Source organism: Phyllostomus hastatus, unplaced genomic scaffold (genome assembly GCF_019186645.2).
Source record: "Phyllostomus hastatus isolate PE091 unplaced genomic scaffold, TTU_PhHast_1.1 phas_contig_495, whole genome shotgun sequence".
In the NCBI taxonomy this organism is placed as follows: domain Eukaryota; kingdom Metazoa; phylum Chordata; class Mammalia; order Chiroptera; family Phyllostomidae; genus Phyllostomus; species Phyllostomus hastatus.
In genome coordinates, this window is record NW_025333895.1 from 5,961,274 (window position 1) to 5,977,814 (window position 16,541).

The following is a 16,541-nucleotide window of genomic DNA, read 5'->3' on the forward strand; positions in this document are numbered from 1 at the left end:
CATCCCCTGTCGGGGGCACCCTGACTGTCCTGCAACAGGGGCGTGGTTAAGGAAGTCACAGTAGATTCCAGCTACGTGATACCACGTCGCAACTAAACACGAATATTTAATGACGTGAAAGGTAGCCACGGTCTTTCCTGGAGTAATGAGGGAGGGAGGGACGGAGTGGGGGAGGGGGGAGGGAGGGAGGGAGGGAGGGAGGGACGGAGAGGCGCGCACTGGGGTCTCCTTCTCCGGAGGAAGCACCACCTAGAGGGAAGCACAGGGATTGGCCGGGAGGATCGCACGTGACTCTGTTACTCTTTCTGCCTCTATGTTTTCTATTCTGTCAAAATGAATATGGAATATGTACCGTTTGAATACCTGAGGGTAGTAAAATGCTTCTAAAAACTGCCCCGGGCCCCCCACAGGTGCCCCCGTGTTCCAGGTGGAGCCCCAGGACGTGACGGCGAGGTCCGGGGAGGACGTGGCCCTGCGGTGCCAGGCCACCGGAGAGCCGGCGCCCACGGTGCAGTGGCTGCGGGCAGGCCGGCCCTTGCAGGCCAGCCGGCGGCTCCGGGCCCTGCCGGACGGGAGCCTGTGGATGGGGCGCGTGGAAAGGAGGGACGCGGGCGCCTACGAGTGCGTGGCTCACAACCTCCTGGGCTCCGTCACAGCCCGGGCGTTCGTGGTTGTCAAAGGTACGGGGTGTCTGTCTCCTGCCAAACGGGGATGCGTGTGTGTGTGTGTGTGTGTGTGTGTGTGTGTGGTTTGGGGCGGGGGGACCTGGCCCACTGCCCCGCTGGCTCCCCGGCGCTTTGCTGAGAGACACGGACTTGGAAGGAGCCAGCTGGGAGAGCCTTGGGGTCGCCTTCTCTTCGCCGCCCTGCCGTCAGGGAAACTGAGGCTCTGAGATGCTAAGCAGCGTCTGCAGCTCCTGGTGGCTGGGGGAGTCCGGCTCTCCCAGCTCACCTGGCACAGACAGGTGTCCTCTCTCAGGTCCCCGCACGGCCCTGTGAGGCGGGCAGAGTGCAGCCGGGGCCTCCAGGGGCTGCTGTGAAAAGTGTGAGAGTCGGCGCCTGTCCCGGGCCCTGCCAGGCCGGGGTGGGCGCTCAGCGGCCACCGCCACTCACTGCCGCTCTCTGAGACTCCTGCCGTCTCGGGCCTCCTCCTCCCCTGGGTCAGACAGACCAAGCTAAAACTGAGAAAACGGCTGTCCTGAGACCCGTAAAGTGACCCAGCCTGAGCAACAGGAAGCCACTGAATATTATTTGTGTAAATACTCCATATTCGTTGTGGCTTTGTATCACCGCCCCTGCCCATGGCAGACATCACTAATCTATCACCGAGTACCATGTCAGATCCCTTCTCCATAGAACCCTTCTCCAAGGACTGACTGGAACTGGGGCCTGACACTCTGCCGCTTGACACCCACCGCCCACCGAGTGGGACCCTTTCTGCCCACTGGCCTCCTCCTCCCCCGCGGGCAGGGTTGGAGTACCAACACAGGCAGCTCTGAAAGTCCGGGGTTCGCTGACACCCAGCCACAGATGGGGCACCCTCGGGTCTGAGCAGACGCTCCCTTCATCTCAGAGCTCGGTCCCAGTTCTTACCCCCCCGCCTGCCTCAGAGCCCCCAGCCCAGCCCACGCGGCTGCTGGCTGGGTTGCCCGTGGCCGCCGTGACCAAGGACCACAGGCCGGGGCGTAAACAGCAGGGGTTTGCTTCCTATGGGTCTGGGGGCTGGACGTCCGAGACCAGGGAGCCGGCAAAGTTGGCTCCCTGTGAGGTCTGGGGACACGGCTCAGCCCGTAGCGGCCTTCTCACCTTTTTAATGGAAACAGCTACTTTTTACTTCATATAAGTTAATTGTAGAAAGGCCAGATAATTTAGAAAAGCCTGTGAAGAAAGAATGATTATCAATTATCTCATAATTCAGTGACTAGAAATAGCTTGGACAACTATTATCCGGGACACATCTTTCTCTGGATGTTTCTCTGAAGAGATACATTTTTTTCTTTTTCACAAATAAGATCAAATATACGGTTGCCTTTACAACCTGCTGTTGTTCCTTACTCTACAATATTCCAGGCAGTACTCCATGACAATAAACCCAGACCACATCTTTTTTAAAAAGATTTTATTTATTTATTTTTGGAGAGAGGAGAAGGGAAGGAGAAAGAGGGAGAGAAACACCCATCAGTTGCCTCTCTCATGCCCCCCCTACTGGGGACCTGGCCCAAAGCCCAGGCATGCACCCTGACCGGGAATCGAACCCGTGACCCTTCTGCTCCCAGGCTGGCACTCAATCCACTGAGCCACACCAGCCAGGGCTATATTTTCTTTAATGGTTTTCATAGGAACATTTTTTAAAAGCTTAATTGCTGTTGGCTATGTAAGTGAGCAGCAAGGTTTTTTTACCCCTCTTTCCCCTCTGAAAACTGCACTGAGAGGCACAGCCTGGGCGCTGGCCCGAATATTTCTGTAGGGTCCACTTCTCCAAGGGGCGTTGCTGGTTTAAAGGCGGGCAAAGGTTTTGAGGCCCCCTGACTAGGGTCTCGGGGCCGGGCTGGCCCCGTGGGAAACAGCAGCAGGCGGCCGAGTCGCCCCTGTGCCAGGAGGTCCGGGCGGCCTGTCATTCCCGGCCCCCCGCGCCCTCTCCCCTTTGAGAGTGGCCAGGCGCCTGCTGCGGCCTTTATCTGCAGGTCCAGTTCCTTCCTCCCCTCCTTATTGCGAGGCCAAGGGCAGGTTCGTGGCCTTTTCCTGTCCCTCCCGTGAAGTCCAGAGCCGCAGCTACTGACTGGAGACGTCCCAGATGCACGTCACGTCTCATCAGGCGGCGGCGGCGGGCTGCAGGCGGCGGCGCTGCTTCCTGGAATCCGAAACGAACCTCCCCCCGAACTGACCCGTTTGGGATCCTGGCAGTTCTGCTTCATGTTATTTTTCCGCCAGATCATGGGCAATTTGCTGCTAATTTCCCCCGAGAGCTGCTGGGGAGCGGAGAGGCAGGCTCGCTTCCGTCTCTCGCCCCTGGAATGCCATCTGTCCAAACGAGGCAGCTGGCCCATCGGCCGGAGGAAGTGCCCCTGTGTGCCCATGCCGCCCACCCCGATTAGCGTCTGCTGGCAGACGGCGCGGCGGCTCCTCCAAACCCAGCCCTCCCCAGCCAGGCAGGCTGCAGGGCGGCCGGAGCCAGGGCCACCGTCGGAATGGGGGACCTTCAGGTGGTGGCATTCCGCTCCTGGCTGGGCGCCCTGCCCCTCAGCCCTGGCTCCTTCAGTACACCGGCCCCCCACGTTGTGGCCTCCTGATGTCTTAGACCCCGGAAGGTTTGGGGGGGCATCTTCGGTCCCCCCTTGGCATTTGACGGATAAGCCCATTCACGTGTGGCGTGAGGGCCTGACTAGCCCAAGTTTCCAGGAAGGTGATGGCGGAGCCAGAGTTAGAAGCTGGTACCATCACCCGTCAGCTGGGCGCCCCTGGGCTGGTCGCTTCCCCTCTCTGAGCCTCGGAGCACTCCTTCGGGAAATGGGTAACAGTACCCGCTTAGACCGTGTCGTGGCGGCAGGTAACGTCACCGTCGTCCTCTTCCCTCCTCCCAGGGGAGCCCCGGGGCGGCCGGGGCAGCGTGAGCGGGGTGATCAATGGCCAGGAATTCGGCGAGGCGGCCCTCACCGCCACTGTGCTGCAGGAGGCACACCCCGGGCTCACCACCTTCCGGAGCAGCATCGACCGCATCCCCGCGAGCGTGGGTGAGTGGGGCCCGCCAGCCGGGCCGGAGCCGGGGGCAGGCAGGGCGTGCGTCCCCGGGCTGCCCTGGGCCCGATGCCCAGGGCACAGCCAGCCGCCTCTGAGGGCCGGGTCCACGCCCAGGCGGACCCAGGGGCGGCCACTTCCTCCCTGCCCTGCACCCCCAAAGAAAACAAAAGAACTGCGTTGAAAAGCAGGCCGAGAGTGTGTGGAATGATCAGGCTGGGTAGACATAGGCCTGCTCACGGACGTGAAACCACGGGCCGCTGAACAAAGTGGTTGTCCACTGTCAAAGTAAGCGCTGAGAGCAAAGCCAAGGCGGCGTCCTGGCAGGACAGGGGAGGGAGGGAGAGATGCGAGGAGTAAAATTAGCCAGAAGGTCCAGAGAGCCAAGAACTGCCCCCTTGCAGACAGATTCATGAAATAGTGTGTCCTAAACAGACGGAATGTTCTGGAAGGATGCTGCAGACCCTGACGCCTCGCCCCTCCCAAGACCCCCTGGGGGGGGGGGGGGGGTCCAGAGCAGGGAGAGGGCAGTGCTGGGGGATGGGGACTTGGCTAAAAGCGGCTCCTCCGAGGCTGCCCTTGAGGACAGACCTGTGCGAACAGTGCGGGACGGGGGCTGGGGGACACGCAGAGCTGGCTGTCAGCAGAGCATGACCAAGGGGAGACGCTCCCCAGACGCAGCTGCTGCTTCCAGCTGCAGGAGCCGCAGAGAAACCTCTGGGCCCGGGCCAGGGGGGCCAGGCCGCGTCTAGTGGAAGCAGAGGCCCCGAGGGGCTGAGGGTTGAGAAGGTTCGGCTCCCACACACAGGGCCCAGCGGGCTCCCGGGAACGTCGTTATGAGACCCCCGCAGTTGAGCTGAGAAGCTCCACTCTCAGGACCCCCAGCAGGTGGTCCTTCTCCTTCCCTAGTACAAGGCACCCCCTACCCCCACCCCCGTCCCAAGAGGAGAGCTGGGCATCGTGTAAAGTTCCAAAAATCCATACCCAGGGAAAATGTTGGCTCTTTTTTCAAAGTCAGTGGTTTAGACAATCCTTCCGCTCCCGGGCTGTTCTGCGAGGTGTCTGCGAGGTGGTAGGGGTGGTTGGTTCTCAGCTCGGTCCTGCGCATACGTGGTGACGGTCCGTGTGGTCCCCGGCTCTGGGGTGACCTCGTGGCTCTCAGTGTTTGTGGAGCTGAGTTGGATATCAACAGGTTACACGCACTTGTTTGTAGAAATGTTTTAATTCCACGACTCCTCCAAGAAGTAGATACTGGCCGTTGCCCTTGGTTCTGGTAACCAATAACTGGTCCAGGTAATCTCGGGGCTGAGCTCTCCTGGGGGTGTCAGGGACCTCGAGCAGACGAGTGGCTGCCCACAGCACCTGGCCCTCACCTGGCCTCCGTGCCCCGCCCCATCCAGGGCCTCTGATGCGGGCGCTCGTGGTCACCATGGCCCCCATCTACTGGGCACTGGCCGGAGAGACCGGAGCCGCCCTGAACGGCCAGTCTCTGACGGGAGGCAGCTTCCGGCAGGAGTCGCACTTGGAGTTTTCCACAGGTGAGTGGGGGCTCCCCGCAGGGGGCCCAGTGGGGCCGGGGCCCGCGCCTGGGGCCCGGCCCCCGTGGTGACTGCAGGCCGGGCGGGGCCGGGTTGCAGGGGAGCTGCTCAGGATGACCCAGGTGGCCCGGGGCCTGGATCCCAGCGGCCTCCTCCTCCTCGACGTGGCTGTCCATGGCGGCGTCCCCGAGAGCCTAGCTGGCGTAGACCTTCGAGTGCAGGTGCGGGGCGAGCCCGGGGTGCACAGACGGGGTGGGGGAGGGGCAGCGGGGCGTCCTGCCTGCGGGAACTGGCAGGATGGGGCCTGGCCTCTCGGCCTCAGGCACATGCTCTGTCCCATGAACAAGGGTGCTGGTGACCTGCCCAGGGCTGCCCAGCTGGTCGGAGGAGCCCTGAGAGGCCCACCAGCTCTCCCCCCACCCCCCGAGCCTCTAGTGGGTGCGGCTGAGGGTCCCAGGTCCCAGACTGCCTGGGGGTTGGAATTCCAGGTGCCCTCCCCCACCGCCTCCCTCCTGCAGGACTTCCAGGAGCTGTACGTGCAGACGGGGCCCGGCCGGCTGTTTGCGGGCTCCACGCAGCACTTTCTGCGGGACAGCAGCCCGCTGTCCCTGCGCTGCAACCACAGCATCCAGTACGACGCGGCCCGGGGCCCCCAGCCCCAGCTGGTGCAGCACCTGCGGGCCTCGGCCGTCAGCTCGGCCTTCGACCCCGAGGCGGAGGCCCTGCGCTTCCAGCTCACCACCGCCCTGGAGGCTGGTGAGGGCCCCATCCTGTCCCTGCACCCCTCCCCCTGCTGCCCCAGCTAAAAAGTGTGCACAGCCCGAATGCGCCTGGCTGAAGGCCCAGGGGACGGCCCACCCCCTGCACCCACTGACCGTGGGCCAGAGACTCGGGACGGAGTCAGCTCCCCTCCTTGTCCTCGTCCATCCGTCCACACCCCGCAGGGGACACAGCTCTTCAGGCCACTCCTATCCAAACCCTCCAGAACTTTCGCCTGGGCCCCGAGGGAAAGGTGCAAGGCACCCCCCAGGCTGATGTTCCAGCCTGGTGTTGAGTTGTACCCCACCCTCTCCTCAAGGGTGCCTGCGACCTCACCTAGGGGGCTGGGGGCCACCCTTGGAGCCGCAGGAGCCCCAGGGGAGGCGAAAATATACCTGTTACCCTCAGTGGAGGTCCCAGCATGTTTTTAACCTTGAACATGAGACAGCGGCCAGAGCATAGCTTTGAGGTCAGGCAGACCCTGGTTCCAACCCAGCCACCCCACTTCTAGGCTGTGGGGGACCACCGTGTGTGGCTTTAGAAACCGTAACCCCGTGCAAGCAAAGCCTTGCCTATAAATCTCGACCAGAAAGCTAGGAATGCTGGTGGCAGGCACCACCCGATACTAACACTGGGTTCCCTGGGAAATCGGGCCTGAAGTATATACATTGTTTCCCTTCGAGCTTGCTTTGCTTTGCTATAGCCCTGTTGGTGTAAGCCAGATGTTTAAGTTTGAAGCATAAGGAGTGAACTCATCTCCTGAAACACACCTTAATGACCTTCTGGCGTCAGCCTGACAGACAGACCCTGACCTGAGGCAGATCTCTGTGTTTCTTCGATTGTCATCTATAAATAATACCTGTTTTTAATAACTACAGCCTTTAGCCACTGATTGATGAGCTATGCACGTGCGCCGCATACCCCTGCACGTGCCGATCCCAGTAAAAGCCATTTCGGAGAGGGCTCGGGGCGTTCTCCACTAGAGGGAACCACCACCCCCTTTCCCGCCGGAACAGCAGATGTGTCCGGAATGACTCGTTCTCACCCGCAGTGGCTGGGACAGCTCCGCGGGATGGAGCTCCCCACACTAGGCCGTGAGACCCTGGGGGCAGAGCCCTCTCCAAGCCTCCGTGTGCCCACCCATGAAATGGGCATGACACCACCTGCCTTGCAGGCTGTCGGGAGCAGAGGTGCTGCCTCTGCACCCTCACCTGGCACCCAGTGACCACTTTATCGAGGGTGCTGTCCCTGTGACCATTAGGCAGGGTGGCCTCCTTCCCGTGCCCAGAGCACAGGCTGTCTCCACGCTGCCTTGGGCTCACCGCCTGGTCAGGTGCTCACCTGCCCCGGCCCCTCCTCTGCACTGTCAGGGGCACAGGGTTGCGTGTGTGGGTCTTCCGCTGCTTACGTAATGATTTCTGGGCCAGAAAGCCACAGTCTGGCCAGCCCACCGTGAGCCCTGCAGGACAGGACCCGGGCTGGGAACGGCTTACAGGCCCAGGACACGGGCCAAGCACCTGGCCGAGTGGGCCTCGGCCCAGCCAGGCTGGCGGGAGCGAACGGTGGGCCCGGGCTGCGGCCAGTGCTGCTCTCTGTCCCTCGCACCCTGTGCCCTGAGGGCCTGTCCTCTTTGCCTTGCAGAGGAGAATGAAGCCGGCTGTCCGGAGGGCTTTGAGCTGGACCCCCAAGGAGAGTTCTGCGAGGGTGAGCACCCTGTCCCCACCCTGGCATGGACGCGGGGACCCTCAGCCTAGCAGGGACAAGCCATCCAGCTGGCTGTCCCCACCCCCAGGCAGGGACAAGTGCCCCCGCAGCCCTGGCCCCTGCCCCCCTCCTGCTGCCACGTGCCCAGCCGCTTCTCCTGCCCCTTCCCGGCTGGCCTCGCCCCGGCCAGGGAGACAGGGACTGCAGAGGTGCGTGGCCCCGCAGAGAGGACCTGGCCCAGGCGTGCGGTAGGGCCTGGGGCCGCTCAGAGAACGGCCAGCCTGTTCCCTGGGGCTCTGGGTGCCGGCCTGGGGCTGTAATGCCCCGTCCCCCTGGAACTTCCTGTTACGAGAGCCACAGATGGGAAAGACTCAAGTACTGGGGGTGGCAGGGGTCCCCCCAAACATGCGCGAGGCCACTGCGCACTCAGGACACTCATACCCACTGAGCCTGGACATGGAAGTCATTTCTGGCCACCTGCGGTGGGAGGGGAACTGACACCTGTCTCCCTGCTTGCTCCGCTTGGCACCTCAAGGAAGTTGTTAGACCACAAATCTGACCCGAGGACACTGTCTGGACGCTGATCCCCCCGCCCCCCTGCGCCCCCCACTCCCACCCCTGGGACCTGGCATGCCATATCACCGCTGGGTGCCCACCAGGCATTGTCTGAAAGCTCCTGTCAGATGCCACCCTCGGGCCCCTGGGGTGGGCTCTGTGGGGGGGGGGGCGCCAGGAGGAGGGGCAGGGCCAGCGGGAGGGGTGGCGAGGGGGCCTGGGGACCCGTGTCCACGTGGCCCCCGCCCCTGTCCGCCCGCAGACGTGGACGAGTGTGCATGGGACACCGGGCTCTGCCCAGAGGGACAGCACTGCGTGGACCTGGTCGGCTCCCACCGCTGCCTCCCCCACTGCGGGCCTGGCTTCCAGGCGGCCGCTGCAGGGGCCGGCTGCGAAGGTGACGGGGACGCGGGGTGGGGTGGTCCAGGACTCAGCGTGGCGGGGGGGGCGGTATGTGTCGCTGGGATGCTGGGTCTCGGGGGAAACGGGCACCCTCTTGGCGGGAGGAGCACAGGGTGGCCAGGTAGGGGCCTGAGCTGGGCTCAAGGCATCTGAGTCCAGACCCGGGCGGCTGCCGGCAGCCGGGGACCCGGACGGCGGTCTTCCCTCTGGGCCTCGGGCTTGAGGTCTGTCTAGTGAAGGGGACCAGGGCTGGCAAACATGTGCCATCTCTGCTGCCACTTCCCTGCCTCCCGGGTCACGGCCCAGCCTAGGGACAGCCTCCCAGCCCTCCTCAGCAGGGCCTCCTGCAGGCAGCCTGTGAAATGACACCTGGGAGCCGCCCCCTGACGGGTGACCTCCAGGGTCCTCCTGCCCCGTCATTCTGTGGTGCCACATGGTGGCTCCTCCTGGCCCCCCTGAGAGAGGCCATCGGTGGAGCAGGAGAGTGTGACGGTGCTGGAACTGAGAAGAGGCCACGGGGCCCTCAGGGCGCCCTAACTATTCAAGGGGGCCGGGCTCCCCCACCTCCTGCCTTCCCTCCGCCCTCCCTTCTTTCCTCCATTAACCACGTGCCAGGCCCCCAAGCCCTGCACATGCATGACCCTTAGCCCGTGAAGAGGTCGGCTCCCTTCCCTTCCTTACAGATGAGGAAACTGAGGCTCAGACAGGGCGTTACTTGCTCGAAGACCAAGCGACACGGCAGAGCTCGGTCCACACCCAGGACTCTGCCCCCAAAGCCCCGTCTTCCTTTGGACCCACAGCCCTTTGACCCCCCAGAGCTGGCAGAATTGGGAGGCCCTGGAGTTGGGGATGGGGCGGGGTGGGGCCCAGCTGTGGAGAGGCGTGGCCTGTCCCTTGGGGGCGGGGCTCGAGGCTCAGCCCCGCCCCTCCCCCCGCCCCTGCCTCCCCAGATGTGGACGAGTGTCTGCAGCAGACACACGAGTGCCACTACAACCAGCGCTGTGAGAACACCCCGGGCGGGTACCGCTGCAGCTGCCCCAGGGGGTACCGGGTCCAGGGCCCCGGCCTGCCCTGCCTAGGTACGAGGACGCCCTCCCCCAGGGCGGGACCCTGGCTCGCAGGCAGGGCGCGTTCAGGACAAGGGCAGTCTTCTCTGAGTAACCAGACATGGCTGTCGCTGCCTGTGCGCCCACCGTGGGCCTGCATCCTGCCCTGCCCGCTGCATCCCTGAACCTCGCCCCTACCCTGCAGGGTCACCTTCCTGGGGCACCCAAGCAGGGGAGGGTGGACAGTAGCAGGCGGGAGTCCGGGAGCAGCTCGTTGCTGGGGGAGGTTGCAGCCTCTGCGAGCAGTGGGGGCTGGAGTGGGAGAGGCGGCCCGGCGGCCCGGCCTCTGGGGCAGCTGGGGGCAGGCCAGCGTGCAGCCGTCCACCCGGCAGCAGGGCTGTAGGGAGGGCCGGACGGCTGGGGCGGCGAACCCCGAGAGCCCTGGACCTCAGCACCCGGCCTGGCCCCGCCCCTTCCAGACATCAACGAGTGTCTGCAGCTGCCCCGGGCCTGTGCCTACCAGTGCCGCAACCTCCAGGGTGGCTACCGCTGCCTGTGCCCGCCGGGCCACACCCTCCTCCCAGATGGCAAGGGCTGCGCCCCGCCGGAGCGGAGCACACAGAACGTGACCACCGTCAGCCGCTCGGGCCCCGCGGTGCCCTGGCTGCGGCCCCGCGCCCCCATCTCCAGTGGCTCCCACCACGCCTGGGCCTCCCTCCGGCCGGGCCCCAGAGCCCTGAGCGGCACTGGCCGGGCCTGGTGCCCCGCTGGCTTCATCCGGCAGAACGGGGTCTGCACAGGTAAGGCTGAGCTCTGGCCACCCCGCGGGGCCACCCGCCGTGTTGTCTCGGGGACCGGGAGCCGTGGCAGGGCTCCGTCCAGACCCAGGACCCTGCCTCCGATACCCATGTCTTCTTCTGGCCCTGTGGCCTTTGCACCCTCCGCAGCCAGCAGGACTGGGAGGCCCGGACGTTGCAGAGGGGGCGGGGTGGGCAGTGCACCCCCATTTGTTCAGAAACTCGGGGCTCCCAGGCAGGCGGGGTGGGTGTTGCTTCTTCGATACACGGTGTCTCGGAGCCCTGGCTGTGCCAGGGGGCGAGGGGCTGCCAAGGGGGAGGTGGAGTATTTCCCAAACCGTTTAAGTTCAGCACGCCTCGCCCGGCGCCCCGGGCACCCACACACGCGCCCAGGAGCCCACGTGGAGAACCGTTCCTCTGGACGCACAGAGCTGAAGCAGCAGGGGGTGGGGGGGCGGTCCTCAGGAGCAAAGGGGTGTGTCCCGGGCTGACAGGAGAACCCGGACAGGGACCCGTGGGGACCCTGCGGTCAGCACCCCGGCTGCAGAGAGGTGGAGGGGAGTTGCCTCGGCAGAGGGCGTGCTCCTGCGCTCCCGCAGGGACAGCGGGCTCTGGGCTGGGAGTGGTGCCCCCCCAAGGCCTTGGCGAACACCGGGTGGGCAGGACAGACCCCCCCCACTCTTGCTGAGCCCCGAGAGCCCTGGACCTCGCTGCCCCCGAGTCTAGGGCAGGGAGAAGGGGAGGGCCGTCTACATCAGGGACTGCCTCGAGCCCGGCGGGCCGGCGTGCGGCCTCCGGGTGTCTGTGACTCAGCGTGTGTCTGCCCCCCGCCACCCCACCACGGACGCCCGGCCAGACCGGGATGAGTGCCAGGTGAGGAGCCTGTGCCAGCACGCCTGCCAGAACACCGAGGGCAGCTACCGGTGCCTGTGCCCCGCCGGCTACCGCCTCCTGCCCAGCGGGAAGAACTGCCAGGGTGAGCCTCGGCCCAGAGCCAGAGGGGCCGGGCAGGGCGTGTGGGCCTCCCGCTCTCTCTGGTCCTTTCTCCTCTGCCTCGCGTGGAGGGGGAGGGGCAGGGAGCCCGGCCGAGCTCAGAGGAGTTGAGTGGGCGCCCCAGGTGCCCACAGCCGCCAGGCCGGCCGCACACACTCCGAGCAGGACCTCAGGGACTGCACAGACACAATCGGAGAGCAGCCCCCGGGGTCCCTCCCAGCTTGGCTGTGTGTCCCTGGGCAACTCACTCCACCTCTCTGAGCCTCCGCCTCCTGGTGGAGTGGGGCTAACACGGGGCTCCCCGACGTGCCCGGCTGAGACGCGTGGAAGGTGGGCACAGGGCCAGCGCTCACGGCAGGGCAGCTGCTGCCCGTGGTGACAGTGTGAAGTCCCCTCACCCCAAGTCACTGCCCTTCCCAACCGTGCCTGGGCGGGGCTGGCCGTGCTGCCCCTAGTCCCCCCACCCCCACACTAGACTGTGGGGATCCTCCTGCCTTGCCCGTCTCCATCCCTCCTCCCTGTCTCACCCAGGGGTCAGCGAGTGCCTTCTGAGAATGGCGGGGCACCCACTGGGGCAGACAAGGACGGGGGCACTCTGCCCAGGGGCAGCGGGCACTGTGGGTCTGAGGGTGGCCCTCATCTCCCCAACCCCGCTCTAGGCTCAGAGGCCCCCAGGGTGCCCACCACCATGCGTGGGGCCATGGGGAGATGGGGGCCTGCTGGGGCCCTGTGTGCAGGGCTGTCACGGGTCAGGCTGGCTGGGGACCAGTGGGCAGGGGCCGCCCCCCTCTGGTCCTCCACAGGCATTCCTCTCCCACGCACCCCACCCCTTCCCCTTCGCTCCTTCTTCTCACCACCCCGCCTCCTTCGCTGTCCCCCCGCCCCACCAGACATCAATGAGTGTGAGGAGGACGGCGTGGAGTGTGGGCCTGGCCAGATGTGCTTCAACACCCGAGGCAGCTACCAGTGCGTGGACACGCCCTGCCCTGCCACCTACAGGCAGGGCTCCAGCCCCGGGTGAGGGCTGCGTCGTCGGCTGAGGGCCCAGGGCTGGGGTGGGGCACGGTGGGAACGGAATTGGGGGTGGGGGCGAGGGCGTGTTATCTGCAAAGAGCTGGGCAGCTTGCCCTCTTGGGATCCCTCCACGGCCGGGACCCCTCCTCCGGGCCGCGTCTCAGGCAGGGGCCCTCCTGGCGCCAGTGGGGTCCACCCCGCCTGGGCTCCAGCGCAGGGCCTCTGTGCCCACCGGGCAGTGTGCCCGCACGGAGCACACTGCCTGCAGCGGATCCAGTGCGGACTTGCCTGGGCACTCTCGTTCCCTGCGGGGCGGTGCCTCAGCGCGCCAGCCTGCGGGCCGGGGGAGGGGGAGCTGGGACAGGACTGGGGGGGCGGGGCTGGAAGACGTGCACACGTGGGGACAGGTGAACATGCACACAGAACCCCGGACACAGAAATGCCTCCCAGAAACAGAGCCCCAGGACTCAGACACGCACAGACCCGCAGACACAAAACACGCCTACAACCAGGCCCGTCGCCGGGGCTGCTGCAGACACTCATAAAGAGGCACAGGGCCGGGATCAGGGCCGGGGATCAGGGCCGGGGATCAGGGCCGGCGGGAGCCGCAGCTGCAGCCGTTAGGGGAAGTGTCCTGGGCGGGGCCCTGCCCTGGGCCCCAGGCTTTTGGGTGGGGACGGAGCGGGGTGACCTTGCAAGGCAGAGCACGTGGCTTTGTGTCTCCCCTTTGCACCCTCTGCCCCCATCCAGATCAGGTGACTCAGCTCTGGGGCTCTGGGCGGACCTGTGCTTGCCGTGCTGGGGTTGGGGGCGGGCCAGCCAAGGCCCCTGGGACACGCGCTCTGATGTGAAAGGGCCCATCTCCGGCCTCCTTGGGCCTCAGTTTGCTAGTCTCTAAAATGGGCTGACAGTGGTGCCTGTAGAGAAGGCATTTTGGGGAGGGCGGCTAGGGGAGGACTGCGGAGGCTGGGTAGGGTCCCATCTCTGGGGCCAGGCAGTGCTACCAGGCAACCCCGGGCATGTGCGTCTGTCCCTCCCGCAGGACGTGCTTCAGGCGCTGCTCACAGGACTGCAGCGCCGGCCCCTCCACGCTGCAGTACAGGCTGCTGCCATTGCCGCTGGGCGTGCGCGCCCAGCACGATGTGGCCCGTCTGGCCGCGTTCTCCGAGGCCGGTGTCCCCGCCAACCGCACGGAGCTCAGCGTGCTGGAGCCGGACCCGCGAAGCCCGTTCGCGCTGCGTCAGCTGCGCGCAGGCCTCGGCGCTGTCTACACCCGCCGCGCGCTCACCCGCGCCGGCCTCTACCGGCTCACCGTGCGTGCTGCGGCGCCACGCCACCAAAGCATCTACGTCCTGCTCATTTCCGTGTCCCCCTACCCCTACTGAGGGGCGGGGCTGCTGGCAGCAGCTTTGGGGCCGATGACCTCCGCAGAGGGGAGGTGGGAAGGAGCCGCAGTAACCACTCACCGCCCAGACCGGGCTGCTGGAGGGGCAGGGTGGCCCTTGCGTACTCCATCTACTGTGTGTGGCAAGGGCCCGTCATCTTCTCCCGCCTCCGTGCGTCATGGGGACTTTCAGTAAACACGACCCTGCACGCAGCCTTGACCCCAGAACCACGGGACCGAGCTGCCCCTACCCTCCCTACTCCCCGTGGGGCGGAGCCCTGCAGGCAGGTGACAAAGGCTACCCTAGGTTGCAAAGCCCACAGGCAGGACTGGGACGAAGCCTGCAGGTGGGCTGGGACACAGCTGTCCCGGGACACCCCGGGGAGGGGCAGACCCTGGGGGTGGCCGCAGCTGCCGCCAGCACACACCTCCACTGTCATCCTGGGCCGGGGTGTGCGAGTGAGTGTATGCCATTAAAACGCTTGTTTTTAACCAGCTCAAGTTCTTCATCCAATTCTTTGCTTTGATGAGGAGGGGCTGTAGCTGGGAGGGAATCACCACCCTCTGGTCCGGGAGCCCTGGCCTAGGAGACCAGCAGCCTGACTCCCTCTGGGTAGGGTGGGCCAGGCACCTCTCTGGGCTGTTTTCTCATCCGGAAATGTGAATACAACAATAGCGCCCCCCATAGGGCTGTGGGGAGAATTACATGAGAAAGAACTGCATCACACTGAAAGCAGTATGTGGCAGCAAAAAGTAACTCTTAATAATAATCCTTAAATGATTTTTTTATTGATTCTAAAGAAGAGGGGAAGGGAGGGAAAAAGAGAGGGAGAGAAACATCGATCAGTTGCCTCTCGCACGTGCCCTGACCGACCGGGAACTGAACCCGCAACCCAGGCCTATGTCCCGGCGGGGAATGCACCGGCGACCTTTCAGTCTGCAGGACCACACCCAGCCAGCGGAGCCACACCGGCCAGGGCCTCGCTTATTTTTAGTGAATGAGTTAATTCAGCCGTTTGCACAAACACCAGAGATTCATTCGGTCCTACCTATGTGCCAGGCAGTGGACATAAACCCCCGCGCACGTGACTCACAGTCCGGCAGCCACGGGTTGATGAACGGGAAGGAAAAGGGGCGTAACGAGTGCACCTGTGGGCGCTGTGGGGGGGGGAAACCAGGCTGGGCAGGTGGGGGCAGGGGTAGGGGCAGTTTTTAAAAGACTGGTCGGGGCGGGCCTCGTGAGAAGGCGGTATTTCAGCAGAGGCCCCAGGAGCGTGTGGGAGCGAGCTGCGCAGACCCCCGGAGGGGAGTGGGAGCGGGAGAGGGAACGGCAGATAGGGGGCGCTCGGGCAGGACGGCGCCTGGTGGCGGAGGGCTGTCAGGGGGGCGGGGGAGGCTGGAGGGGCGTGGCCTGCGGGTGGGGGGCGGGGAGGATGAGGGAGGTGGGATCCGGAAAAACAGGTGGGTTGGGGCAGGTCCCGCGGGCCTTTGGGGCCTCAGCGGCTTTGGCTTTGACAAGCGAGATGGGGAGGGACAAGATAAGAACATCGACGTTGACGTTGACGCTGACGTTCACGCTGGCGCCTCTCCAGCGGGCAGGGTCGGCTCCGAGTCTGGGCGCCGCTCCTCCGCCCGCGCACCCGGCCCTGCCCTCCCTCCTGGACGCACCGCGGCCCCGCCTCTGCCACCCACCACCCTGCTGTCGGACAAACAGTGTTTCTCTTGCACGTGGTGTGGAGAGGAGGGATCCTTTCTCCCTGCCCCCTTTGCTTAGCGTGACACTGTCACCTGCCCGTTAGCGTCCCTGTTCTCCCATCCAGCTGATGACAAGGAAAGCCGTCTGAGTTATTTCCTCATTAAACATCCAGTGCCTTATGAACCTAATTTACTTAATGCTGGGGCCCCAGCTGTTCCAGAAGCAAAAAAAAAAAAATAGTATGCCTGTTTCACAGATGTGGCGGGCATGGGGACTCCGAGCGGGTGAACCTCTTGTCCAAGCTCACACAGCCTGGAGGGGAGAAAAAGGACTCTTCCCAGCCCCGCTGACTCCGAGGCCGCGGGGCCTCTGGCCTCCAGGCTGCCCTGCCTCCGCTCTCGGAGGAGGGAGGAGGAGGAGGGCCAGGAGCAGGATGAAGAGGAGTGACCACAACACATTTACGACCTGAGGCACCGCCAAGGGCAAGCTGGTCCATGCAGCCTCCCTCCTCCCCCACTCTCTCCTACCACACACACACACACACACACACACTCGCGCACGTGCAGGTCGGCCCAGGAGTGGTTGTTCAAAGTCACAGCGAGGCCGTGGCAGGCCCCACCTGAAACCAGGCTGTGACCCCCAGTCTGACGCTCGCCCACCCCATCCACCCCCGCCCACCTCCACAGGGATCGGCACCCAGTGCAGCAGCCAGCTCGGGGGGTGTTTCCACTTCTGCTGTCCCAGCTGCTGGCCGTCATTGGCCAGCACCTTGTCCAGCTGCCCAGCCCCCTGGGGCCACCTGACCTCCCAGGCCGTCCCGAACCGTCTGGGGTGGAAAACAACCCGGCGGGTCACTGATTAAACCCTGTGATGCAGCTTTTCCAAGAACCGGACAACGGGACTCTGTGTTCCTTCCAAG

General features: G+C 64.9%; 1 protein-coding gene across 1 annotated transcript in view; it reads left to right on the forward strand.

Moving 5' to 3' along the window:
* Positions 1–14,476, forward strand: part of HMCN2 (hemicentin 2) — a 131,999-nt gene extending 117,523 nt beyond the window's left edge. Inside the window, 12 exon segments of the mRNA XM_045846429.1 lie at positions 411–680; positions 3,581–3,730; positions 5,135–5,272; positions 5,372–5,493; positions 5,791–6,028; positions 7,673–7,735; positions 8,553–8,687; positions 9,643–9,771; positions 10,218–10,538; positions 11,392–11,511; positions 12,419–12,545; positions 13,585–14,476. Of these exon segments, the coding sequence (XP_045702385.1) occupies positions 411–680; positions 3,581–3,730; positions 5,135–5,272; positions 5,372–5,493; positions 5,791–6,028; positions 7,673–7,735; positions 8,553–8,687; positions 9,643–9,771; positions 10,218–10,538; positions 11,392–11,511; positions 12,419–12,545; positions 13,585–13,927 (2,156 nt within the window). The 3' untranslated portion in view covers positions 13,928–14,476.
* Positions 14,477–16,541: the final 2,065 nt, after the last annotated feature.